Consider the following 23,345-nt stretch of genomic DNA (forward strand, 5'->3'; position numbering starts at 1 on the left):
TGGTTCCCATGGATAAGAGGACAGTAAGGTTTGTTTGGGGTTCTTTTTGTGGTTGCTTTTTTTTCTTTTCTGTTTCTTATTCTTTTCTCTTTTTTGGTTAAATTTTGTTTTGTTGTTCTTTTTTTGGGTTTTTGTTGGGGTGTTTTGTGGGCTTTTTTGGGTTTTTTTGGTTTGTTTGGTTTTTTCCTGTTTTTTTTTTCCTTTTTTTTCCTGTTTTTTTCCTTTTTTTTTTTTTTTTTTTTTTTTTGCTATGTCATGAAATCATAGCAGTCATTCCTCTAATAGAAACTGACAGGACATAAAAGACAGAACTATCAGATGAACACACACAATGACTAGAAATATATTGACAGAGAAAAGACTTAATTTAGCTTTGAGAAACTGTCCCAAAAATAAAATCCTGTATTAACAAGTGCAAAAAACAAACAAACAAAAAAAGAAACTCCAAACATTAAAACACAGTGTATAAAATGGTGTGAGAAAGTTAAGTCACCAAACAGCTTTTTAGTCAATAAAAAGCTGCATTTGTGTGTCCTCGTTGTTTAGGTAGCGGCCCATTCTTTTCATTTTACCCAAAAGGTCATTCAAGAAGAGCTCTGAGGGTAAAGCACTCAGTCCTTGCTATTTTTGACTGTAGTAATTTGGGCCTGTTGTGTTTCTATCATGTAAGATGAATCCTTTCTTTTATTCCTCATTGGTTGAATTATCTTCCAAAGTTGTTATGCTTCCAAAGCCCAGTCCTGTTGAGTTCTGTGCTGCTGAGACTGTAAGTACTGTATGTAAGAGAATTAATACAAGAACACACAGTTTAAGTCTGCTGTTACACAGTCTTGATGCTGATGAAACTGTGAGCGATGTCCTGTGACACATTGTTGAGCCACTTGTTTTTATAGTCCCTTTGGGTTGATGATCTGATAATAGTCCCCATCTGACATCACAGCATTCTGGTTCTGCATTGGTTGGATAGTTTTCATAGAGCCCTGTAGGGTAAACACAAAAGAAAAATAAATACCAGGCACAAGATTTGGCAGAGGTAGTAGCTTGAACGAACAGCTGACATTTAGTCTAATCTGTCGAATCCATGTCTTTGGGTGAGACTGAGGCCCTCAGAAGTCCTGTAATTCTGTATAATTACACATGTTGAAGGAATATGCATCATCCAACAGGAATCAGCATCAAAAGGTCATTCAGCAAAAGTATGACACTGAGTATGATTGCGTAAAGAAGCAACATTAAAAAGCAATTGATGTTTGAATGATAAGGGTATTTTAATTCTTCCTTCTTGGGAAGTAACAAACAATGATGAAGTAAGAACTAATTAACCCAGATGTTTCCACAAAATTTGGACTTTAAAATTCTTCTTTCAGTATGTGACCACATAAAGAAAGACATTAAATAACAAATAATGATGCACTGATGATATTGGCTATTTTAATTTTCAAACCTATGTAAATTAGGCTGTATTGCAGGAACAACTTCCAAACAGAGCTGTTCAGAACCTATTTGTTTATCCTAACTCATCTGAGTTCTTCCAGGTAGATATTGTCTTCAACATATCCCAGAGGTGAAAAAAAATCTGTCCTTGCCACACAATTAAGTTTTCAATTATACAGATAGGCCATTTTTGCCTTTGAATTTTACTGAGTTCAAATGATCTGATTATGACTTTTTGAACACTAAGAGGAGCTGTATCTTTTTGGAAATTCTCAGTGTTGTCTGCATTACTATACAGCAGATTAACATAACCAGAGTGTTCTCTTTGCTTCTCACACACCTTTTCCTCTGATAAATTAAAATGAACAAATTTGGCTATTTAATTAGTGTTCAAATGCAAGAATGTCTAACACAATGGACAAACACCTTTTTCTCTTTTTAAACTGACCTCTGCAGTAAATAATATACTCTGTGGTAGAACTAGGTTTTTCCAGGAAAAAAAAAATCTATCTGGGATGAAATATTAGGATAGTGATTTTGAAAGCAACTTTATTTTTTAGAACAATAATTACATTTTCTCCAAAATATCACAACAACAATATTACTTTCAAAAAGGAAATTAAGGTGTAACATTCTGAGGTCCAGGCATCAGATTTCTTGCACTTTGCGAATAACCTGTAAAGAAAAGCAGTATACCTCAAAATATGATAAACCTGAATGCTTTGGTTCCTACTTCCATAAACAAAAAATGTGTTAGGTATGCTAAGAATCTTAAGGTGCCTAGGTTTTACATAGCTGACACAATTTTCTGCTAAGCTATATCTGAGTCCAAATAAAGTTGCATTTGTTTGTGGATTTAACCAAATTTTTAAAGATACAGGAAGGAAAGCAACTTGTTTCATGTTCTGTAAATTCAGAGTTTATCCTATGCTAAACCTGACCAATTTTTCCATTTCTGCAGTCAGAAACTTAGTGCAGCATTCCAAAGGTTGAAAATCATTTATTCTCACTCTAGATTATGGCTGAAAGAATCACTTTTTATAAAAGAAATTCTGTTGTGTTTGGGAACTTCTGGACAATTGTTCATTGAATGTATAATAAAACAGTCTTTTTTCTGAGACCCATCTTTTGAGCATGTCTGTTTTTAAACATTGCCACATACAGGCAATGCCTCCCAAAGCAGGGAATTATGATTTGTTCTGTGAACTGCAGTAGCTCAAACGATTAGTAGTAATTGAAGAGACACAGAGAATGGTTAATGCTTTGATCCCACTGAGGCTTGTTTACTTTTCAAACTACGTTTTCTGCCTTTCTTGTTACTGGAAAACCCAGACTTCCATTGAAATCAAAGCTATGTATATAAGTTGGCAATCAAAAGGTGTTTAAATAGCTCATATGCACTTACTGAATTATAAATAAATTGATGACAGCTCTATATTCAAAGATAAATTGAACATGTTCCTTAATGTAAAATTGCATTTCCTCTTTATTTCAATTCAGCAATTCAATTTAGGTTTTGAATTTTCAGTTACATATTAAATAAACAATTAACAACAGAGCCTCTATTCATATGACAGTGTAGAAGATTTAGATAAATTCAGTAAAACCTTTTGTACTGAACACAATACGTGTTCTTCACCACATACTTGTTTGTAGCCACAAATATAAGGTTTTACCACTTGGATCTAATTAGTCCATCTGCTAAGTCAGAGGTTTGCAAATGTGTGACTTAACTAGAAATCCAGGTAATCTGGCTACATCTCCTTGGAAAATCAAGGAGGAAAACCCAGTTTGTTCTTTTATCAAAATATTATTAGAATCATAGAATGGCTTAGGTTGGAGGGCACATTAAAGATCATCTAGTTTCAACTTCTCTGCTGTGTGCAGGGACATCTTTCACCAGGTTTCTCAAAGTCCCACCCAACTTGGCCTTGAACACTTCCAGGGATGTGGACTCCACAGCTTCTCTAGGCAGCCTGGTTTAGTTCCTCACCACCCTCACAGCAAAGAAGCTTGCCTAGGTCCCTCTGGATGGCATCCCATCCTTCAGTGTCAACCACTCCACTCATCTGCAAATTTACAAAGAGGGAACTTGATCTCTTCATTGAGAAATATATTAGATAACTTCATTGTAGAAGACCGCTAGTTGGCCAGGCAACTAGCTTAAACTATTGTTGAAGCCATACTGACTGTCTCAAACCACCTCCCTGTTCTCCATGTGCCTTGGCACAGCTTCTAGCACAGGATCAGTTCCATGATCTTTCCAGACAGAGTGGTGAGTCTGACAGCTTTGTAGTTCCCAGCCTCTTCCTTGACCTATTAATTCTTGCCCTTTTTAAAGATGGGTTCAATGTTGCCTGTGTTTCAGTCACCTGGAACTTGATTGCTATGACTTTTCGGATATCATGGAGTGTGGCCTAGCAACTACATCAGCCAATTTCTTTGAGTCTCTGGTGATGTAACTCCTTGGTCTCACAGACTTGTGTACGTTCATGTTCCTCAGGAGAGTGTGAACCTGATCTTTACTTAGGAGGGGCTTTAGATCCAGTCCACATCCTGCTGTCAGTCCAGTTAAAATATATAGGAAGAGAGATTGCCATTCAAGACTGAGGCAAAACTGTTGTTGAGTACCTCAGACTCCTCCTCACCCATTGTTGAGTTTTCCAACAATGTTTATGGGGATATGCCTTCTTTGGCCTTCCTTTCCTTGTTAATATATGTATAGAATCCCTTTTTATTCATTTTTTGCATGCCTTTACAAGTTCAGTTCCAGCTTCCTCTTGACCTTCCTTGCCCCATCCCTACATAATCTGATTTCATCTCTATGCTTTTCCAGGGTTACCTGTCCTTGCTTCCACTGCCTGTGCATTTGCTTCTCTCCCTTTTGTTTGACTGGTATTTTTGTTTAAATATTAAATACATAGGTATTGATATCTGTACCCATCAAACTATCAAGGCTTTCCCCTTCCTCACTTGTCTTTATAGTTGTTTGTAGACATCTTTATTTTATATTAATTGGATGTTTGGTAACTCTATTTCTGAGGCTGATCGGTCACTTGTTACTGGCTTGACTTAATTTTTTTTTTAAGTACTTTTCACTTAAAATTCTTAGTTCTGTGTCTTCATTAGCCAGCTTTTCCCAGCACTCAGCTATATTCCACCAATAGAAAACTTAGTCCATACGGAGGTACTTGGACCTTTATTATAATCAAGGATCTGGAATTTGCCAAGAGACTTTTTGATTTCAAATCATCCTCCAGACAGATACACTATCACTCACAAAGGTCATGCAAAAGCTCTCTCTTTTCTTTGTAATCACATAGGTTTTTTTCCACATGAAAATAACATTTTGGTGATCAGCACAGAAGTTAGATCTGTAGGGACTGTGTGTTACTAATGCTGATGCAAGTATTAAGGTTACTGGTTCCACTGAGATTGTTAATGAAGACATGAGAGAGAAATCCTGTAAGTCCTGTCTAGCTGAATCAGACTGAAAGAAAAAGGAGTGACATCATGAATACCATATTCACTTTATAGAATGTGCCTTGGGGGAAAAGCATCAAAGCCAACAAAAAGTTCTTACACAAAAATTGAAATCACAAAGACATGGTCTGCTGGTCAGCTAGAACACCATCTAACTCAGAGACTGCTGTGGTTTCTGACTGAGCAGTTGCAGGAAACAGCCCGCAAAAGCAGTGGTTGCATTCCTAAGACTCTCCTCAGCACTGTCAGGATGTGTGACACTTGTGGCTGAATTTGAATCTGCAGCAGGTGGTCTGACTTGGCTTCTTGGTTTATTTGTAGATAAAGAGTTATGGAGCCATAATATTCTGCATCATGGGAAACTAGTCTGGTTGATATATGTGTTGTCATTGCTGGAAAAGTATTTGGGAAGCCACAGAAACAAATCAGATCTTATGTTATGCTTTTTCCTCTTGTTTCTGTAGAACCCTACCCTGTGTTCATTTTTCACATAGATTCCTGATTATTTTTGAGAGGTATATGAAGCTTCTTGTGCTTGAAGAAAAGACCTTGAAACAACATCAGTGGATGTAGTACACCAGAAGTTTTGAATACTCCATTTTATTGTGAAACTCAAAGTAAATAGTGTCTGCCAAGACTGATCCATCCAACACTGACATCATTGTATCAGTGAATGCCAGCACTCTGCATGACATTTCTGTTTCTGAGGAATTACTTCTGAGATTTCAGTATTAACATTTTCCAACTGTGGAAATGAAGAGACACATTAGATATTATATGACTAGATTTCACTGCTTTCGTACAACTGATCTGGAAGCCAGAACTTTTTGATCTTATCCAGATGGTCTTAATTTCTAAATTGCTGTGTCTGTGACACATCATGATGATTAGATGTATTTTATACCTTTCACATTACAAAAAAATGAAACAAAATTTTGTGTAGAAGAATATTGAAGATAAATGAATTATTCTTATTCAAACAGATTATTCTTAAACTGGCAATGAAGACTGTTCAGCTCTTTTGAAAGGTTAACTTCTATTACTCAATCCCAATTGTCTCAAATATCTGCGTTGGAGATATGTAGTGTTGTGTTTTAAGAAATTTTTATCACTATATGTTGATTATTATTTCAGATAGTCGACTCATGAACATTTTCTTATGTGTATGTGCCCATGCCCAACAAGAATTCATTGTGTTTCTTCATTATATATGTATATCTTCCCTAAATTATGCATAGGACTAATTTCCTGCTGCTGGTGTAAATCAGTGTTACCCCTCTAAAACTGAGCTGCTGCAAGTCAGAAAGATGAGTAAACAGCTGACTCTCAAAACTATATAATGAAGATTTTTATCTCTACACTTTTGAGGTACAGGAAACCTTGCTTCTAGAAAGCATTTGTCTTTCTCAAGTCCCTCACCAGTTTTGCTTCTATATGTAGAATCTTTGACCAAAAGGATGTATTATTGTGATATGATAGGAGAGGGTTAAACATATCTAAGGGCTGTGTCACCATAGAAACTTTAGAGATATCAATAAGTAAATTGTCTGAGTCATTATTATAGGAGACGAATATTTACAGCTACTGAATCTATCATGACATGGGATCTCAATCATGGGAAAGCCACAATTCTCAAGACTAGAAGAACACTAGACTCAAAAAGATGAGCTATTTAGTTGATAGATTTTGCTGAAAAAACCATGTCAAATTTTTCCAGTAAGCAGATCCATGGCTAGTAATGATTTAAACCATACTTATCAAATATAAAAGGGATTTATCCTTGCTGTCTGTGTTAGCTTAATATTTTGATATTTTAGGACCTATTAATAGGTGCAGACAGGAGGTAAATGCTCATTATTATAAGATAAGACATTTTTAGAGAAAGAATTTGGATCAAATATATAGGGTTTTTGAATTTGCCAAGAACAACATAAAGCAGGGTGAATTCAGAGTGATTTTCTCTTCTTGAATTGTTCTATGAAATAGATAGATTGTATTACTTTCTATATACCACGTTTTCTCAAGGAAATTGCTTTTCAAATTTCACTGAAATCAGGGCATCTGTTTGGAGGAGACACACTATAGCCAAACCTCTTGGTGAAACCCAGTCACACATCTGCCCCTTGAGAGGAAGCTGCAGTTTACAGAATTTCTTCTAATACTTTTGCTGAGCTTTGCTAGTCATCAAACTTCTACAGATTGATGAGAATTCTCTGTAATAATTCTCACTATGTCTTTAGAAAAATTATTGTGTGCTATGAAGCATGACTGATAGTGTTATTTCCAGTGAATTCTTTAAAGGAGGTAGAGTTTCCATGTAAGTGTTACTTTGCATGAATCACATAAACATATGTTACTGTTATTTGCCAAAAATTGGTTCACATTGTGTTCCAAACAACTGAGAGGTTAATCAGAACACATAAAATTAGGAGTCTAAATTAATACGAACTGAAAGATATCAGTGATTTAAAGTACCTGAATCACCTGTCTATTTACCTCTTCTCTCCCTTTACTTTCTCCTTCTGTAGGAGTAAGTATCAGAAGTCTGTTCAACACTTTCTGAAAAGCATCACAAGTCTGTTCAACACTGACTAGACAAATTTGATTCTCCTCTTGATGGCAGAAGACTAGCTCTGATGGCACTGCTCTTAGGAAGTACTAAGGAATGCCATACTAATTTTGGAAGAAGTTGATGCAACATATCTCTGCCTTATTGCTGCTCACTACTACATTCTCTTCCTTTCCTTCAAAGAAGAACTCTCCTTCTCCATTAAATGCCATGACATCTATTGTACAGATAAAGAGAGTGAGTATGTGGCTGGGGTTTCTGGCCTGAGACTTGATGCTGGGTGATGGCGCTGTTATGCCACAGGGCTCAAAGGGACCATAAGTCATGGTCATTTCAAGGAATGCCCTTAAGACACAATTAGCCCTAAGTCTGCACTCTAAATTGGTCCAGACTTGGCACGTGGACAGCAATTTCTCCAAACAGTCAGAACAGGCTGTATTAGCAAGTAATTTTTGGGAATATGAGAAGATCTGTACAATGAAGTGGCTGGTACTGAGTACCTATCTCAAGTCAACCCTAAATGCCTCTGAAGGGATTTTCCCCCACTCTATCTCTAGTCTAATTTTGTAGACCAAATGTGCATCAATGGTTGGTGTAGGGTACTATGGTGCTGTAGCCCATTCAGTTAAAGAAGAGATGACTACATTTACAATATAAAACAACTCTGCTGGAATGAACACTCTTTTCTTAGAAGTTACAGGTAAAAACCTTGACCTGGAATTTTGCATGGGAGTAATTCACTGTAATTTTCCATGTACACCTGAAAACTATTGTTATCTCCCTCAAATGAGACTTTGGTTTGCATGGACAGTTCTAGACAGCTGAGCTGTAAAAAAGAAACATTGGATGAAACCACTGGAAACTTTATTCGTATGGATATGAACTCCAAAGGTCTAAACTGAAAGTAATCATCCAGTTTTAATGAATCTGAAAACCAGCAGGTTACAGCACAGCACCTGATGGAAGGATCAACTTTTTTCCTTCTATGTCCTGGAAGAAAGTGGTCAGGAAGGGAACACTACATTCTTTCTGCCTAACTGCATATTTCCACAATCAGAACCACACTGTGATTCTGATTGTCTTGATTAATCTCTCAAGCACTTTCTCTTGCACTGCAGTTGTTCCACATCCTCAAATGCGTTTCTACAAAAGATGAGTTCTGGTGATGCAAAATGAGGGTAGCATGCCTTCTCCCTTTCCTATTATATGCTTTTTTGGAGGTGATCAAGTTAGACATTCTCAGGTTAGAATACTTGTTACTTACTATATGAAGTCTTCAGGAATTTCCAATGACTTGTTATTAATCCATATTATAAACCACACTTTATTTTCTTTTAAACTTAATTACAAATATAACAATGTCTGTCTATTTATTGGGGGAAAATAGCCAGTTCTATGCTGTTTTCTCATCATGAGGACCTTCCACAGGAGGGTAAAGCCCTTGTTATTATATTCTTTTACAGCCTCCAGGTTTTTTTATTTTCCAGGCCCCAACACCACAAAAAAATCCTGGCCTGAAAGAAAAAAAAAATAAAATTTGTGGATTCCCTGTTGTCCACCAGTGCTGGCATGCACTCATCTCCAGCAGATCTCTGTGCTCTGACTTACTGCTGTGGTAGGACAGGATTGAAAGGGGAAGTGGCAGCTCCCACTGCCAGGGCACCTCCCAGCATGGGGTATGGGGCCACACCAGCCTCTACCTGTCTGCATTTGGAAAATTACAGGCAATGTTTTTGTGTTCATCCTGAGCTCTGGGCTGTAGCCAGCACCGAATAAAATCAGCTATCCCTTGTATACCTTCTCTTGTTACTTGACATCTAAATATTAAATAAGAATACCTTTACCTTACTCTTTTGTGTTTTTTTAATGAAGACAGATCAATAACTAGATTTCTCAGAAGGTCTGTACAAGACGGAAACACAAAAATTGCAGTAGGAAATGTCTCTCGAGACATGGGTGACCTTCTCTGAGCTGTTTTTTTCTTTGAAAGGATTTCAAGTTATCTATCACAAGCTATGCTGAGCTAGAGTGTTTTTTTCTGCTGTTGAGCTCACTGTACTTTGAATGAAATAAATCTGTTTTCATTAAACTGCAAAGAGGTATAATTCTTTATTCCTGCAGCAGATTATAGTCTAATTTTTCATTGTTTAGTGGCAGGAAGCACTCTTACAGTGAGCTGCTGCTTAATAAGGCTGAAAATGCTTTCATATTCCAGACAGAGTTTGAATTGCTGCCTCATACCTGTCCTCAACATCTTGCCTTGCACACAACTCTCTAGGGTCAGCACACTGCCTCCTGTGGGTCCGTGAACACAAGCTCTGCTCTGCGGCTGCTGGGATTGGGCTCGAGAAGACAAAAAGTTCAACCAAATATTTGTTAGTGGACAGCTGAGATGAGATTCAGGTCACTCTGATTTTTGGTGTCTGCAATAGACCCTGGTCTAACAGCAGCTACAGCAATAGAGCACAGCCAGCGATGTGAGCAAGTCCTCCCATCAGGTGAGGTGCTTGCTCAGGGTGGATTAAAGGGCTCTCAGCTCTACTGGCTACACCAAGACTCTAGGCAGAGCTTAGTCACAGAGTTCATGTGTACACACCCACATTAATAATACCTGCAACAAAATGAGTTTAATCCTCCCTTAAAGCTGCTTTTCCATCCCAGACTCGGAGATGTCAGTAATCTTTTCAAAATCATCTATTTTGTTTGTTTTAGGAAGGAATTTGGATTATGAGTTATACTAGGAAAATGAAGAGATGGATGCGTATTTCCTGACAGATTTTATGAAATACATGCCAAGATGATTTTGCTGTTGGTTTGGTTTCTTGCCATTGTGTACATGTGTGTGTACACATGCATATATGTGAACATACATATAGATTGTGTACTTGTGGTAAATAAAATTTCCCTAAGTCTCTCACTTCTACTATACTACTTTGACTGGAAAATAATACTAATTTGCTTACTGCATATACATATTGGAAGGCTACTAATTTTTAAAAATTGCATTGAAGTGCTAAGAACTGTATTGGTGAGTCAAAATTGTAACTCAGCTCACTTTTTGTTATATTTTCTTTTGTATATGGATGGATATTGCTTGTTTTTGTGCAATAAGTTTAATTTCCAAGGGAAAAAAATCCAGTAAATGCCTTGCTACCAAAATCACCTTGAATCGAAGCACAGGGTACAAGGTGAAGTGAATTGCCATAATCCTTATGCCTGCATCTAGGATGGTATATAACATTTATGGATTCTTATAATTGATTCTAGTTTTAAGTAGCTTACCTTAGATAACTTATTTACTATCAAGATTTCCAGTGGAGCCCTAATTAAGAGATGAAGACAGTTTAATTTCTGGTATTTGGACAAGGGTGTTAAATGATTTAATGAGTTGAAATTCGTTTTCTATAAATTTACTGGGAATAAGTTGCCTGAATATCTTCAAGATTCTCAGATTATAGTCTAGGCACCATAAGTCTGAAGATAGTATTGGTATAAACTAAAATTTTGTGTGGATAATCCCCATCCATTCCTGAAAAAAGTATCTGTGGTACCTGAGATATACATTGCCAACATCTTTTACAATTAAAAAATATTCATAAAATGTAACCAGACTCAATAGTAAAACAAACAAAAATAAAAAAAATCTTCACAGGTGAACAACAGGTTCTTAAATTTCTTCACTAGTGAAAGATGTTTTCTTAAACACTTTCTGAGACCTGCTGTACAATTTTGAATGCTGTGCTTCAGATTATTGATTCATCTGGCATAAGAATGCAGGCAAACAAATGTGAATATGCTAAAAACTGGATGCACCTTTTCTCTTTTTTTTTTCTGAATATTGCATGACATGCAACCTCTGAGTATTGCATGACATGAAGTAAAATAAATCCTCCACCAAATTATTAAATGTAAAAAATAAGCAGAATAATTTTTTTTCTAGAAATCTTGTTTTGTAAAGCTGATGACTGGCAGGCTATATCATAACTGTGCATTACTAGATCTGAGCTCAAATCCTAGCACCTCCAAGAAATCTTTCTGATGTGGAATACCTTTAGGGTCTCAGAGTTGGAGCTAAATCCACGACATTTAGACTTAAGTAAACAAGGGAAATAGTTTTTTCTCTACTATACCTGTACAGATGAAACTTGATAGTCCTCCATAGATGACATCATCATTGTCTGGTAATATAAAGGGACACCTCGTTTGAACCTCCAAACAGTATTGCTTGCAAGGAATTCTGTTGCTGCAGTGAAACTGTGTGACTTCAAAATACTGGGAACAGAGCCAGGCTTTGTAGACAGTCTGGAAAAAAGAGAAGAACCAGAAATATAGATGGATGACAATAGCACTGTCATTATTACAAGAACATACTGTACTGCACACCTACATTAATGCTGCTTTTGGAAGAAAATTTTGAGAGAATATCACCTGGGTAAAATATGCTCTTAACTTTTGACTGTCCTCCCACTTCAGAAATGAAAACTCCAGCAAAGTCACTTAAAAGCAACAGTTATTTAGGACTAGGCTTATGCCATTTTATTATCTTAGTTTGTAAACAGGTATGTTTCTTAGATGTGACTTTTTATTAGACGTGCATGCATGGAACATAGGCCTGTCCCTGCACCACCAAATCTCACCAAGTGAGATCCTAATCTCATTTGAAGCTGGACAAGGACAAATTTGTAAAACTGCCTGCAAGAAAGAGTTGAAAGCTGGGCTCAGGCCAAGCCTGTCTTTATACCATCTAGAGCTAAGCTATCAGGTTGCAATAGATGGTGCTGCTTCCCTACAAATAAAACCTTATCCAGTCCACAGCATTAAAACACGCATTAGGGTACCTGAACACTGACAGCTGCAGACTAGGGGATAAATCTGCCACAGTGAAAACCTAAGTCTACATTTGGGTGCTAAAAGGAGCATTTTAAAGATACTGTCAACTGATGCTGCATGGCCGTGGCTGCAGGACTTGTGATTATTGCAATTATTGTCACCATTTAAACAGAGAAGTTAAATACACATGCTGATTTTAATTTTTGCTACTTTTTGTCTTCCAAACAATGATGTTTTTCATTAGTATTAAATTCTTTTGGACATGGAAAATTTTCATGTGAAATTAGGTTGGACACCAGGCTACAAAGGTGATAAAAAACCTGTGTGATTGAGTACAGAGAAATTTCCTTGCTCCCCATTTTATTTTCTACTTAACTGTTTTGGAGTACATTATTTACTGTCTAGATATTTGCTATCTAGGTTGTTACATAACAAAAAAAAAAAAATCCTTTTTTGTATTTTTTAATTAACTGAAAATCCTGGAAACTACTTTTTATTAAACATAGACTGAAAACCAATATAGTCAGCTCATCATTTCCATTCTTTCTAGGAACGATGTAATAGAAAAGGAAACTGCAGATCAAATTCTTAAGCCGAGAAAGCTACAAAAAAATGACACCTGAAATGACCAATCTAGATTAGAGTTTGGTTTGATCTCAGTATGTTTCAGCTCAGTGGTTAGAATTCTATGAATAGTAGCCTAAATCGTATAATTAATATCCATGTAGTAACCCCAGAATCACCAAACTTTTATTTTAGATTGTTTGCAAGAGTGGCAGGTATGTGGTAAGTTTCTAGGTGATAAAATGAAACCTTTATTACTACTCTATGGTTTGTGATTATCTCTTTATAGCAGTTTTTGCCTACTGCATTCTGTGGAACATGTTTTTTTTTTTTTTTATTACAAATTCAATTTTAATTGCTTACTAAGGTTTCTTATTCACAGTAAATGATTAATGAGAAGGAGGACCAGGAGATGTGTGTATCTTTTGTTCTTAAATAAACTTTTAATCAGAAAGTGGTTTTCCCACTGTCAATTACATCACCACATTTCTAGAGCTTCAGTTGCTTTGCTGACATTTGCAACAATAAATCATAAAATCACAGAATATACTGCGTTGTAAAATACCAAGGATCATTGAGTTCAACTCTTGGTCCTGCTCAGGACTATCCCCAAAAGTCACACCATATGCATTGTCCACACACTTCCTGAACTCTGTCAGGCTGGTGCTGTGACCACTTCCCTGGGGAGCCTGGTCCAGTTCTCAATGACCCTCTGGGTGAGGAACCTTTTCCTACCTAAATCTCCCCTGACACAGCTTCAGGCCATTCCCATGGCTCCTCTCACTGGTCACCACAGAGAAGAAATCAGTGCTTGCCCCTCCTCTTCCCCTCACAAGGAAATTGTGACTGCAATGAGGTCTCCCCTCAGTCTCCTCCAGGCTGAACAGACCAAGTGACCTCAGCTGCTCCTGACACGGCTTCTCCTCAAGGCCCTTCACCATCTTTGTTGCCCTCCTTTGGATGCTATCTAATAACTTTATATATTATGTTGCCATACCCAAAACTGCACTCAGGATTCAAGGTTAGGTGAAATACAGCAATAGTTTTTCTATTTTCAATTATTAATCATAGTCAATTTCTTGGAGGCAGCAATGCTGGGTCTGGTAACAGTTTTACATTCAAAGAGATTCTTTCTTGGTCTTAGACCTGTTTAGTATGACATGTCCTTTTCATAAAATATATCTAATAGAAGCAAGTCGATTTATGACTCATATTTGAAAGTGTAAATCAGTTTTTAGGAAGTATATTGAACAGTCCACCATACATAGTAACAAGAAAATGAGCAAAACCATGTGTCTACTGAAGCAAGACAGAAAATGTTTATTCAGGAGCAGAAGTAAATAATGCAATCGTGGGCTTCTATGAAGATTTTTGTATATCCAATCTCCATTCACATACATCATCTTCCTGCTCTGATTCACAAGTCCTCAGCTTTGTCTCAAAATTACTTTTGAATTGTCCATATTTCTAAAGAGTGCATGAGTATACCTGTTCCTAAGATCTGTTTCTCAGATAAATGCCTCCCACTCTGTATCCTTCCTTATTTTCTTTACCTGCAGCTGATTTAAAGTGTGTCTATAGCCTATATTGACATTTTTAATATTCTGATTCCCTTTTACTCTGTTTTACACAGTAAGGCTACATAGACTCCTAGACAAGGAGCACTCATGGTGTCTATCTGTCTGTCCACTGCCTTCACAGCTTTGGCCTGTGGTAATTACTACATTTCCAGAGAGTACTGAGCCATTGTCAGGAAAAAGATGTGTGCCAAGAGCTGCATCCAGTAAGCAGTTTTATCTTCTTCTGGAGAAAAAGGAAAACGATATAGATGTTCATAGTTGAACTGTGCTGGTTTAGCTGGTAGACCAGAACGTGGTCCCTCTCTGCTCTCACTACTACAGACATGATTTAAATGCCTGTTTTCCTAACAAATACCCCAAATAATCTCTCCTACCCTCCCTGGACTTTATAAGCATCAAAGGTTTTACACAGACTTCTTACTTTCATGCTTAAATATGCATTACCCAGGAGGAAGTACAGAAGTGGAAGAATTGATGTCATATTTGTCCACATAACTCTGCTCAACAGCATTTGAATAAATCCCATGGCTAACCCATTTGAGTAAGATGACCCAGAGCAGTCTGATTTTTTTTGTCTGTTTCAGGGACAATGAGAGGTGGCTTTTTTAGCTTTAGTAGAAGCCCATAATCTGGAACTGAAATTTCTTGAAATTTCTTGATATTTTCCTAATAGTAAAGCAGATATTACAGCCTTTGATTGGCCAGTATTCCTTATTTTACCCAGGAAAATATATATTTTTTTGGTTGGGAATTTTGCTCTACCTCCTAGCAAGTCCAAAATGCTGATTTTCAGACACTTAAAACATGCATTATGTAACAAGGCATGAAACTGTCAGTGAAATGTACATTGGCCTGTATATTGAGCTTGGTGTTCACTTTACAAACTATGCTTCAATATGAGTCCTTTCTTTCTTAAAGAACATCAATAGCTAAACTCAAAGATTTATAAACACAATAAATGTTTTTATGAATAAGATATAATGGGTTTATAAATAAGATACAATAAGGTGATTGAAACTTTGAAATATCACAGTTCCTAACAGATATCTGGCAAACTAATTTCAAAGAACAGAAAAACCCTCATGTTTTTCTGTTTGTTTTGTGTTAACTCTTTTTTAACAAGGGAAAGAACTAAGATGAATGCATCATGACAATCACATACATAGACTAAATATTTGAATATATATAAATATCTCATCACTTTACCATCAACATAACTTTAGACATTCTGCATTTGAAAGAGATCTAGTCTTGGCTATTAGATGAGACATGTAATGCAAGATGGTAGTATCCCATAAGAATAAAGTAATCTTTTATTTACAGAATCATAGATATAAAATCTCAGAAGGATTTATTGACAATTTTGCTCACCTAAGTAAATTAAATTTACCTTACTTTGTACCTGGAGGAAAAAAAAATAAGATTACATGTTTGAAAAAGTGTGTGAAGTCCTGGCTTTATAAATCCATATTCATGCGTCTGAATACCTATCTAGAATGATCATCATCAAAGGCATCTTGGTAGTTTTAAATTATTGACAGTATTATGATAAAAACTTATCATCAGTTGGGCAGAATAATTTATTATTTGGCATTCATTTTATTTCCACTGTACAAGTTTCAAGCAGAAAAAATATTGGTCACTTCAGTGACCAATAACCCAACACAAATATCCAGCTTCAGAAATTCGAGGAATTAAAGCATCACAAACAAACTAGACATTAAAGTGCATCAAATCATTAGAAATAATAAAAGGATTCAGAGTTAACAGGAAGAAAGCAAGAGTGTGTGTGGAGAATTTTGAGAAACTGGAAGGGCACATTTTGTGCTTTTTCTCTCAGGACATTAGGAAGAACACTTATTTTTGTCTGTGTGGAGACTGGCAGTCCCTTTTCTTTTTTTTTCCCCAGATATTCTGTATTTCATATCACACAAGAGGTGTCTGAGTTATTCTTTCTGCTCTTGAAAAGCAACCAGACAGAGTTCTTAGTTAATACTGTTGCATTAATCACCTAGAGAGGGACCAGGAGCTGCTGGCTCCCAGTGTGGACAGAATGGCTGGGTAGAAGAGCAAATTGGCTGACCACAGCCCTGGTCAATACACTAGCAGGGTTCCAATTGGCTGTGCAACTGCACAAAATTAATTTTGACAAGAGGACCTTTAAGGTCCCCTCCTGTCCAGGCCACTCTATGATCCCATGATTCCAAGATTCTCTTTGAAAAGACTGCAAAACCAATGGGAAGATAAAGTACCATGTGTGTAGGCCCACAGTTTCCCTTCCTCCCTGTCTCATTCTCACTCACCCATACACACACAATACATGTGATTCTGGATAACCCAAGCTCTGTCAAAACAGATTGAGCATGTAGCCTTAATCATCTGAGTCACACTGCAGGAGAGGTGTCAGGAGAATAGAATGGAAAAGCTCAATCAGTCTCATTCTCTACAAATGCCATTTCTTCCTGGTTTTCAAGTGATGAATTCAACTCACTTCTGTCCCTTCCCCTGTTGTTTCTGACTGCCATTTCCAGGAAGCACTTCAACCATTTTCCATAGAAAAGATTTTTTTTCCTCACTGAGGAAATGTTTGATGTTTTGGCTTGGCTATCATAATAATGGCATAAAAGGGAACTTAAAATCATAAAATAGCTCTTACCGTGTAGATGTGGAGGATGGTGGGAGGAAAAGAAAGTAGGAAGAGAGAAGTCACAACAGAAATTCTCTCTCTCAAAATGGTATTTTTTTCTGAATCAAAATAAATTTTAACTGCTTTTAAATGATGCTTTGTGACCATATCTATTACTCACAGTGAAAATGAAGTCTTCAAAGAGAGCACAACTGAATTACTTCACATATCAGTTTGGAAGGAAGAGGCCCCTTATGAACTTGAGAGGTGTTTTGATCAGTGACACTTTCACTGACACCAGGAAATTGTACCTTATTGGAATAAAGGTATTGCCTTCAGAAAGTGTGACATGATTCCAGCTCAACTTCTCTCAAAGTTTGTGAGTATTTTGAAGTAAATTCTGCAGTTTTTATGTATACTCAGGTGTACCTCAGGTTGTGATTGACTAACTAATTAATTTTTCCAAGAATATTCATGCAATAACCTGTTATGTAAACTGAGCTTTTTCAGAAGAGCTGGATGGAGAAGCAGCATTCATTTAAAAATGAATAGTGATGTGGCCCTCAGGTTTTGATACATTTTACCTTAGTGGTGCCTGGTACATGTTTACTCATTGACAGTGAATCAGCTGTGTATGGACTGTGAGATCTGTTTCCTGTCAGCTTCAGCTAGAGCATATGACTTTCTGAAACCCTAAAGATTCTAGTACAGGAGGTATCGCTTATATGCAGAGAGTGATGTCTAGTTCACATGTCTAATATTTGCCTGACTCATAGACTTAGGGATTTTTGAACTATTTAAAGGCATTATATGTGCATTTAAAGTTAGGCCATATGTTTAAATACCATGGTTATTTTTTTTTTTTTTGTTGTTGTTGTTGGTGTTGATCCTGATGTATTGTCTCTGTGGTTTTCTGTGACATTACCACAGCCAATAATGTTGTGTATTGTAGGGTCTTCAACATTTCAACATTTCTATGAAATATTTTTAAAGTATCTGCTTCAGCCTAACTTACTTTGCTTCATTTTAGCTTTCTTTTTAATTTTTTTTTATTATTCCACAATCTCAAAGTGTAGACATTAAGAGCAGTAATAACACTTCATGTGCTGCCAATAACAGAGTTGGAGAAAAGCTACTGGCAAAGGCTAAAAAACCTTTCAAACTCTTACTTCCACAAATAAAGGTACTCACTTCTTCACTTAGAACAGTGCCTGAACACTGATCAGGCAAAAGATGAATCTATTAAACACTATATATAGGAAATAAGGGGATGAGATTGCAATTATGGATTTTATGTAGCAATGAAGAACCTCAGAAGAGCACACCTATTTCTCTCAGTGATAAACATTTTGCTGCAAAAGTAATTTCAAATATTATGAGTGCTTTACAGCAGCAAAGCAATGCTACATCTGTGAAGTGGAACCTCTAAAAGGTTTTTATACTTGGATCACCAGGGTATTATGTGTTGGTTTGAAAGACAACACATCTTCCTTAGGAAATACTTGGGTCAGTCTCAGTGCCTGCTTTGTGCTTTAGGACCTGAGATATCATGTTTTACAAGCACAGATGTCTGTTAGATAGCTTACAAGTGCATTTTATATAGACTTTGTAACCAAAATATAGAAGCCTAACTGGTACAAAACCTGATTAAGTTTGACAACTGTAGTGTTACAAATGTGGACTCCCCAAGGAACTTTGTCATTTTTGAGCATTAATGGCAGTCTGACTTCAGGAGGACTGCATTTTGCATGTGTGCTATGGGATAAAAATCAGCTTTTACAGAGAGCTTTCTACCCATGAGAGTTGCAGGAGTGCTGTTGGCATTTCTCTTTTGTTGGGCTGTGTTCCCAGTCCCATTCTGAGACTTTGGGCAGCCTCATGATAGGGCTGGCAAAGCGCACAAATAATGCAGCAACAGTGACCAGATAAGAGGGAACAATACCGTCCATGAGGTATCTTTGCCAATGAATATCAGTGGTAACATCAGTGATTAACATTCTTCACTATACGTAGTTGGAAAGTATGACAAGTGGCTTTCAAATACTTGAAATGGGTTGCTGAAAATAAGGTATTTTATAGGAACAGTCTCTGAAAGGAGATTTTCGTTTTTTTAAGTTATAATTTTAATTTTGTTTCACCATCACCAAAATCAAATAATTTTGACTGGGGAATTATTTTCCATTTGATTTCAAATATAATGTTCCAAATAAACTATTCTCATTCTGTCTGTACACCAAAATATTCCTCATAATACATTCATTTAAATACATGTCACATTATTGTATTTTATTCATTGATATTGATTCATAGATGTTCTGATTTTTGGAGAAGTTGTTTTGTATATTCACATTCACACCAACCCTCACTCCTACCCCCACCTTTTTTTTTTTCTGGGGAATTTCCATTTTTATTTTTTAAAAAATCTGATCCAGAATAAAGAAAACATATAAATCTAAATTTCCTGTATAACAGACATTATATTTTCTAGTTATTCAATTCTATGTGCATTTTTAAAATTCCTTGTATTATAAGACTGTACCAGGAAATGAGAATATCTGTTTCATATTATGCATACTTATGCCTGAAATTTGCAGTAATTTGGGAACGAAGATATCTGTTTTGTTGTTATTTTAACCTTTGATTTTTTGTAGTTCATTATAATTAACATCTTCTGTATCTGCATGGATGGAGTATCATAAGATAAATATTTTAATATTTATTCAGAAGACCTTGATGCCACAGAATTCAAACTATTGTGTTAAAACCAAAAAATTTTTGTATCTCCTAAATTAAATAGGCAAGTTAATTTCTTTCCCTATTTTATATGAATAAATATGAATAATTTTTATGTGAATAATTTCATGTGAAAGATGCACATGCTATCTATTTTGAACATAGAAAAAAAGTAAACCAAGGTTGAAATTGTTTTGCCAGAATATTGTTAATCTCAGCTTCAGTTCATATGCTATGTAACAAGATTTCTTTTAATGAAGTACAGATGTGGAATAGCAAGTTGCTCTGCTCATATCTTTGCTGTTTATCTTGGAAATGATGAACTGAAAGATGCAAATACGTTGTCTCCTAATAGAAATATGTTTCTTTGATTTGATGTCTCCTCTCTTTCAGGAGACATTACTGCAGAGAAGATGGTATCAATGTCTCACTTTGGTAAATTTAAGGAGAAAGTATATACTTATATAGGGGAACTCTATAATGTTTCTATCTGCCAAAATAAATCAAGCTTCTGCAAGGCAAAAATGTGAAAAAAAATGATCCACCAGTCCTGTCTTTCTGGTGGTTAGCCATCCAATCAACTGAAATCATCATGATGATTAACTACACTGTTGTTTTATAATGCCCTAAAACCTGAACTCATCCTCTGTATCAGAATTCAGCTTTAGCTGTTACTTAATATAGCAAAGAGACTTTCTTTTGAAGATCATAAACATCCCTTTGGGTGAGCTTAAAGAAAACTGAAGATTAAATAAGTCATTATGGAAATAAGTAGTCTGTTAAAAAAAAAGGGAGGCACTAGTCTTTGATTTTGTGAGCTTAATAGTACTCCATCTAATCATAAGGTATATTAGAATATTCAAATTATGAAGAATAAAACAAATTATTAATCTCTAAAATGTCTGGTCAGCTTCCCCAGAGAATTTAAGATCTACTGATTTCAAGTCAGCTCACAATGGTCAGGAGACTCTTTTAAAGTTTTACAGCCTTCTAAAATTACATCTGAATTCATGAACCAAGCGATCTGTTAAGACTGGAAAGTATTTTTGTTCAACTCTTCTCTACATCATTTCTGAAGTGAGGGTAGGCCGTATAAATCAGCTCACCATGACAGTATTCAGAAGATTGAAACCACTGATTAACAGTGTGTGCACGACACAAGGAGAGTCTTTATATCCTCTGCTTTCTCAAATTAAGGATCTGATTTTTACTGCCTACTGATCTCCACCATTGCTCCGAAGAGAGAATCCCTTATGAGCTCTGAGGGCTTCCAATCAACTTGCAACAGCCACTGCACACTCCTGGCAGATGAGGGGAATTGCCATAAGGTGATATAAACATACACACAGAAAAAGTGTCCTATGCCTCAAATTTCTCTTTCCATTTGGAATTATAGCTTGTTTAAGCATAAGACTTATTCAACCTCACTATTGAATTTTCATTTTGATCATGCAGGGAGTAGAGGCGCACGTGCAGACCTCTTCTCTCAGGGGAGCAGAGATAGGTCTTGAGGAAACAGCATGAAGTTGTGTCAGGGGATGTTTAGGCTGGATATCAGGAAAGGATTTTTTACTCAGAGGGTAGTTGAGCACAGAACAGGCTCTCCAGGCTCACCAGCCTGACAGAGTTCAAAAACAATGCTCCATGATGTGATTCTTGGACTGTCCTGTGTAGGGTCAGGGGTCAGACTCAGTAACCCACATGGTGGTTATTGACCTCAGCACATTCTTTGTCCTAATTCTTGATTCTATGAAAATTCAGTAAATAAGATGACAAAACCAAAGGAGATAATGAATCCAGAAGAAAGAAGAAAATTTCTTAGACACCAGATGTAAGTAATGCTTTAGAACATGAAATATAACAAAAAAGAAAAAAAGACTCCCAGAAGTTAAAACTAAGGGAGGAGCCTGTTATGGTGCAGTTTCTATGAATATCATTTGTATCACAGATATCAAGTATATTTTTCACTTGATATATTGCACTGCATCAAGTTTACTTTAATCATGGTTAATTGAACTGATTAGGAGAACTTTATTATGTTGTAAAATCTCTAGAGGCAAACCAGATTGTCTATTTTTTTCTCTAGACAATTCGGAGTGCATGAACAGGGCCAGAGACTCCGCTGTAATATTCAACATTGTTACACTCTGTATCCTAGAGTTTGTGCTATTTTTCCTACTTAGATTTAATTTACAGATTGACATAAAGACCTTAGAGTTGCAAGCTGTTGTAATGAAATTTAAGTGAGACATTCAGACATTCAAAGTGGGTGAGTGGCTGAGCTGAAAAGCAGCTCTCAAGGAGACTTTTCCTCTCACAGTTGTTTGTTTGTTTTTTTTTTTTTTTTTTCTCACACAGCTCTGGTTTAAGGCCACACAGCTGCATCAAAAGCTGAGCCCCAGTAGCAAAATTTGGGCAAGATGGGTATATATATGACATTGCAATCAGAGCCATGACAACTTGTGACCAAGCAACTGATAATTCATATTTTCTTGAAGGACACAATCAGCTCTCCAAAGAGGTCACAATTAAGCTCAACAATAAGTTCATCCAAGAGCACCCATCTCAAGAGAGGATTTTCTCTAGTCTGGGGTGGCTCTGCAAGGGAATAAACATGTGCTACAGCAGAATGATGCTTGTCATCATGGGGGATAAAATAGTAAAGAACAGCTCTCACATACCTTGTGCTGTTTCACCTGCCAATCTGATAATCACCAGGATAGAGACTGCAACAAAATCTCACTTCTCTTTTCACAGAAGATTTCAAAGCATTATGTGTCTATTTAAGGATTTGTGCAAACTGTCTACAGCTTTGCCCCCAGTAGCAACTCCCATCTATAACTTCAGCAGTCAAAGCTTTTACACCATATAACACAGTATTTATGAGACTTCAAACTTTTAACCACCTTATGAAACTCATATTGCTTTTTAAAAAAATTCTGCTTTTTCTCCATAATCTAACCATATGCCTTTGAAGTTTCTACTTCACCAACAGGGCCTTAATTCATTAATTATCTTTTAATTTCTTTTTTTTTTTTAACTGGATTTACCTTGGAGATTTACCTTAGAGAGAATTTGAGGTGTATTATTGATTCTTTCTGCTACATTTGCCCATGTATAAAAATAAGTGAAATAAATTTAAGATAGCTAAGACCCTCTCCAGTTATTTCAACATTGCACTTACATAACATGCCTTTAGACAGAGATGGCTGATGCAGTTAAACACAAAATCAAATCTCTGTCAGGTACATTCTCGACCATTAAGAGCCATACTAAAATCAGAGATTACTACTGGATATTCTTGCTGACATTCAGAGATTAAAGTGGAACTTTTCAAGTGCTATTGACACTAGAAACTCCTATTCAAATACTTAAATCTATCAGGTTTTGCCACTTAAAATCTAATACACATTTTTTATCTCCTAAACTTGTAATGGTTCTTAATCAGTTTAAGCCACTAAATCTTGCTTATTGGTAAATCAGAAAAAACAAACCAAAAAATAAGGTATGGAATCACGACTACATT

At 36.3% G+C, this 23,345-nt stretch overlaps 1 protein-coding gene across 1 annotated transcript in view; it reads right to left on the minus strand.

Annotated features, from left to right (window-relative positions):
- Nucleotides 1-268: 268 nt before the first annotated feature.
- NALF1 (NALCN channel auxiliary factor 1) overlaps nucleotides 269-23,345 on the minus strand; it is a 433,072-nt gene continuing 409,995 nt past the window's right edge. Inside the window, exons 2-3 of the mRNA XM_005487251.4 lie at nucleotides 11,617-11,788; nucleotides 269-980 (exon numbers count right to left, since the gene is read on the minus strand). Coding sequence (XP_005487308.1) covers nucleotides 685-980; nucleotides 11,617-11,788 — 468 coding nt within the window. The 3' untranslated portion in view covers nucleotides 269-684. The remainder of the gene's footprint in view (nucleotides 981-11,616; nucleotides 11,789-23,345) is intronic.

The sequence above is a fragment of the Zonotrichia albicollis genome, chromosome 2 (genome assembly GCF_047830755.1).
Source record: "Zonotrichia albicollis isolate bZonAlb1 chromosome 2, bZonAlb1.hap1, whole genome shotgun sequence".
Classification (NCBI taxonomy): Eukaryota; Metazoa; Chordata; class Aves; order Passeriformes; family Passerellidae; genus Zonotrichia; species Zonotrichia albicollis.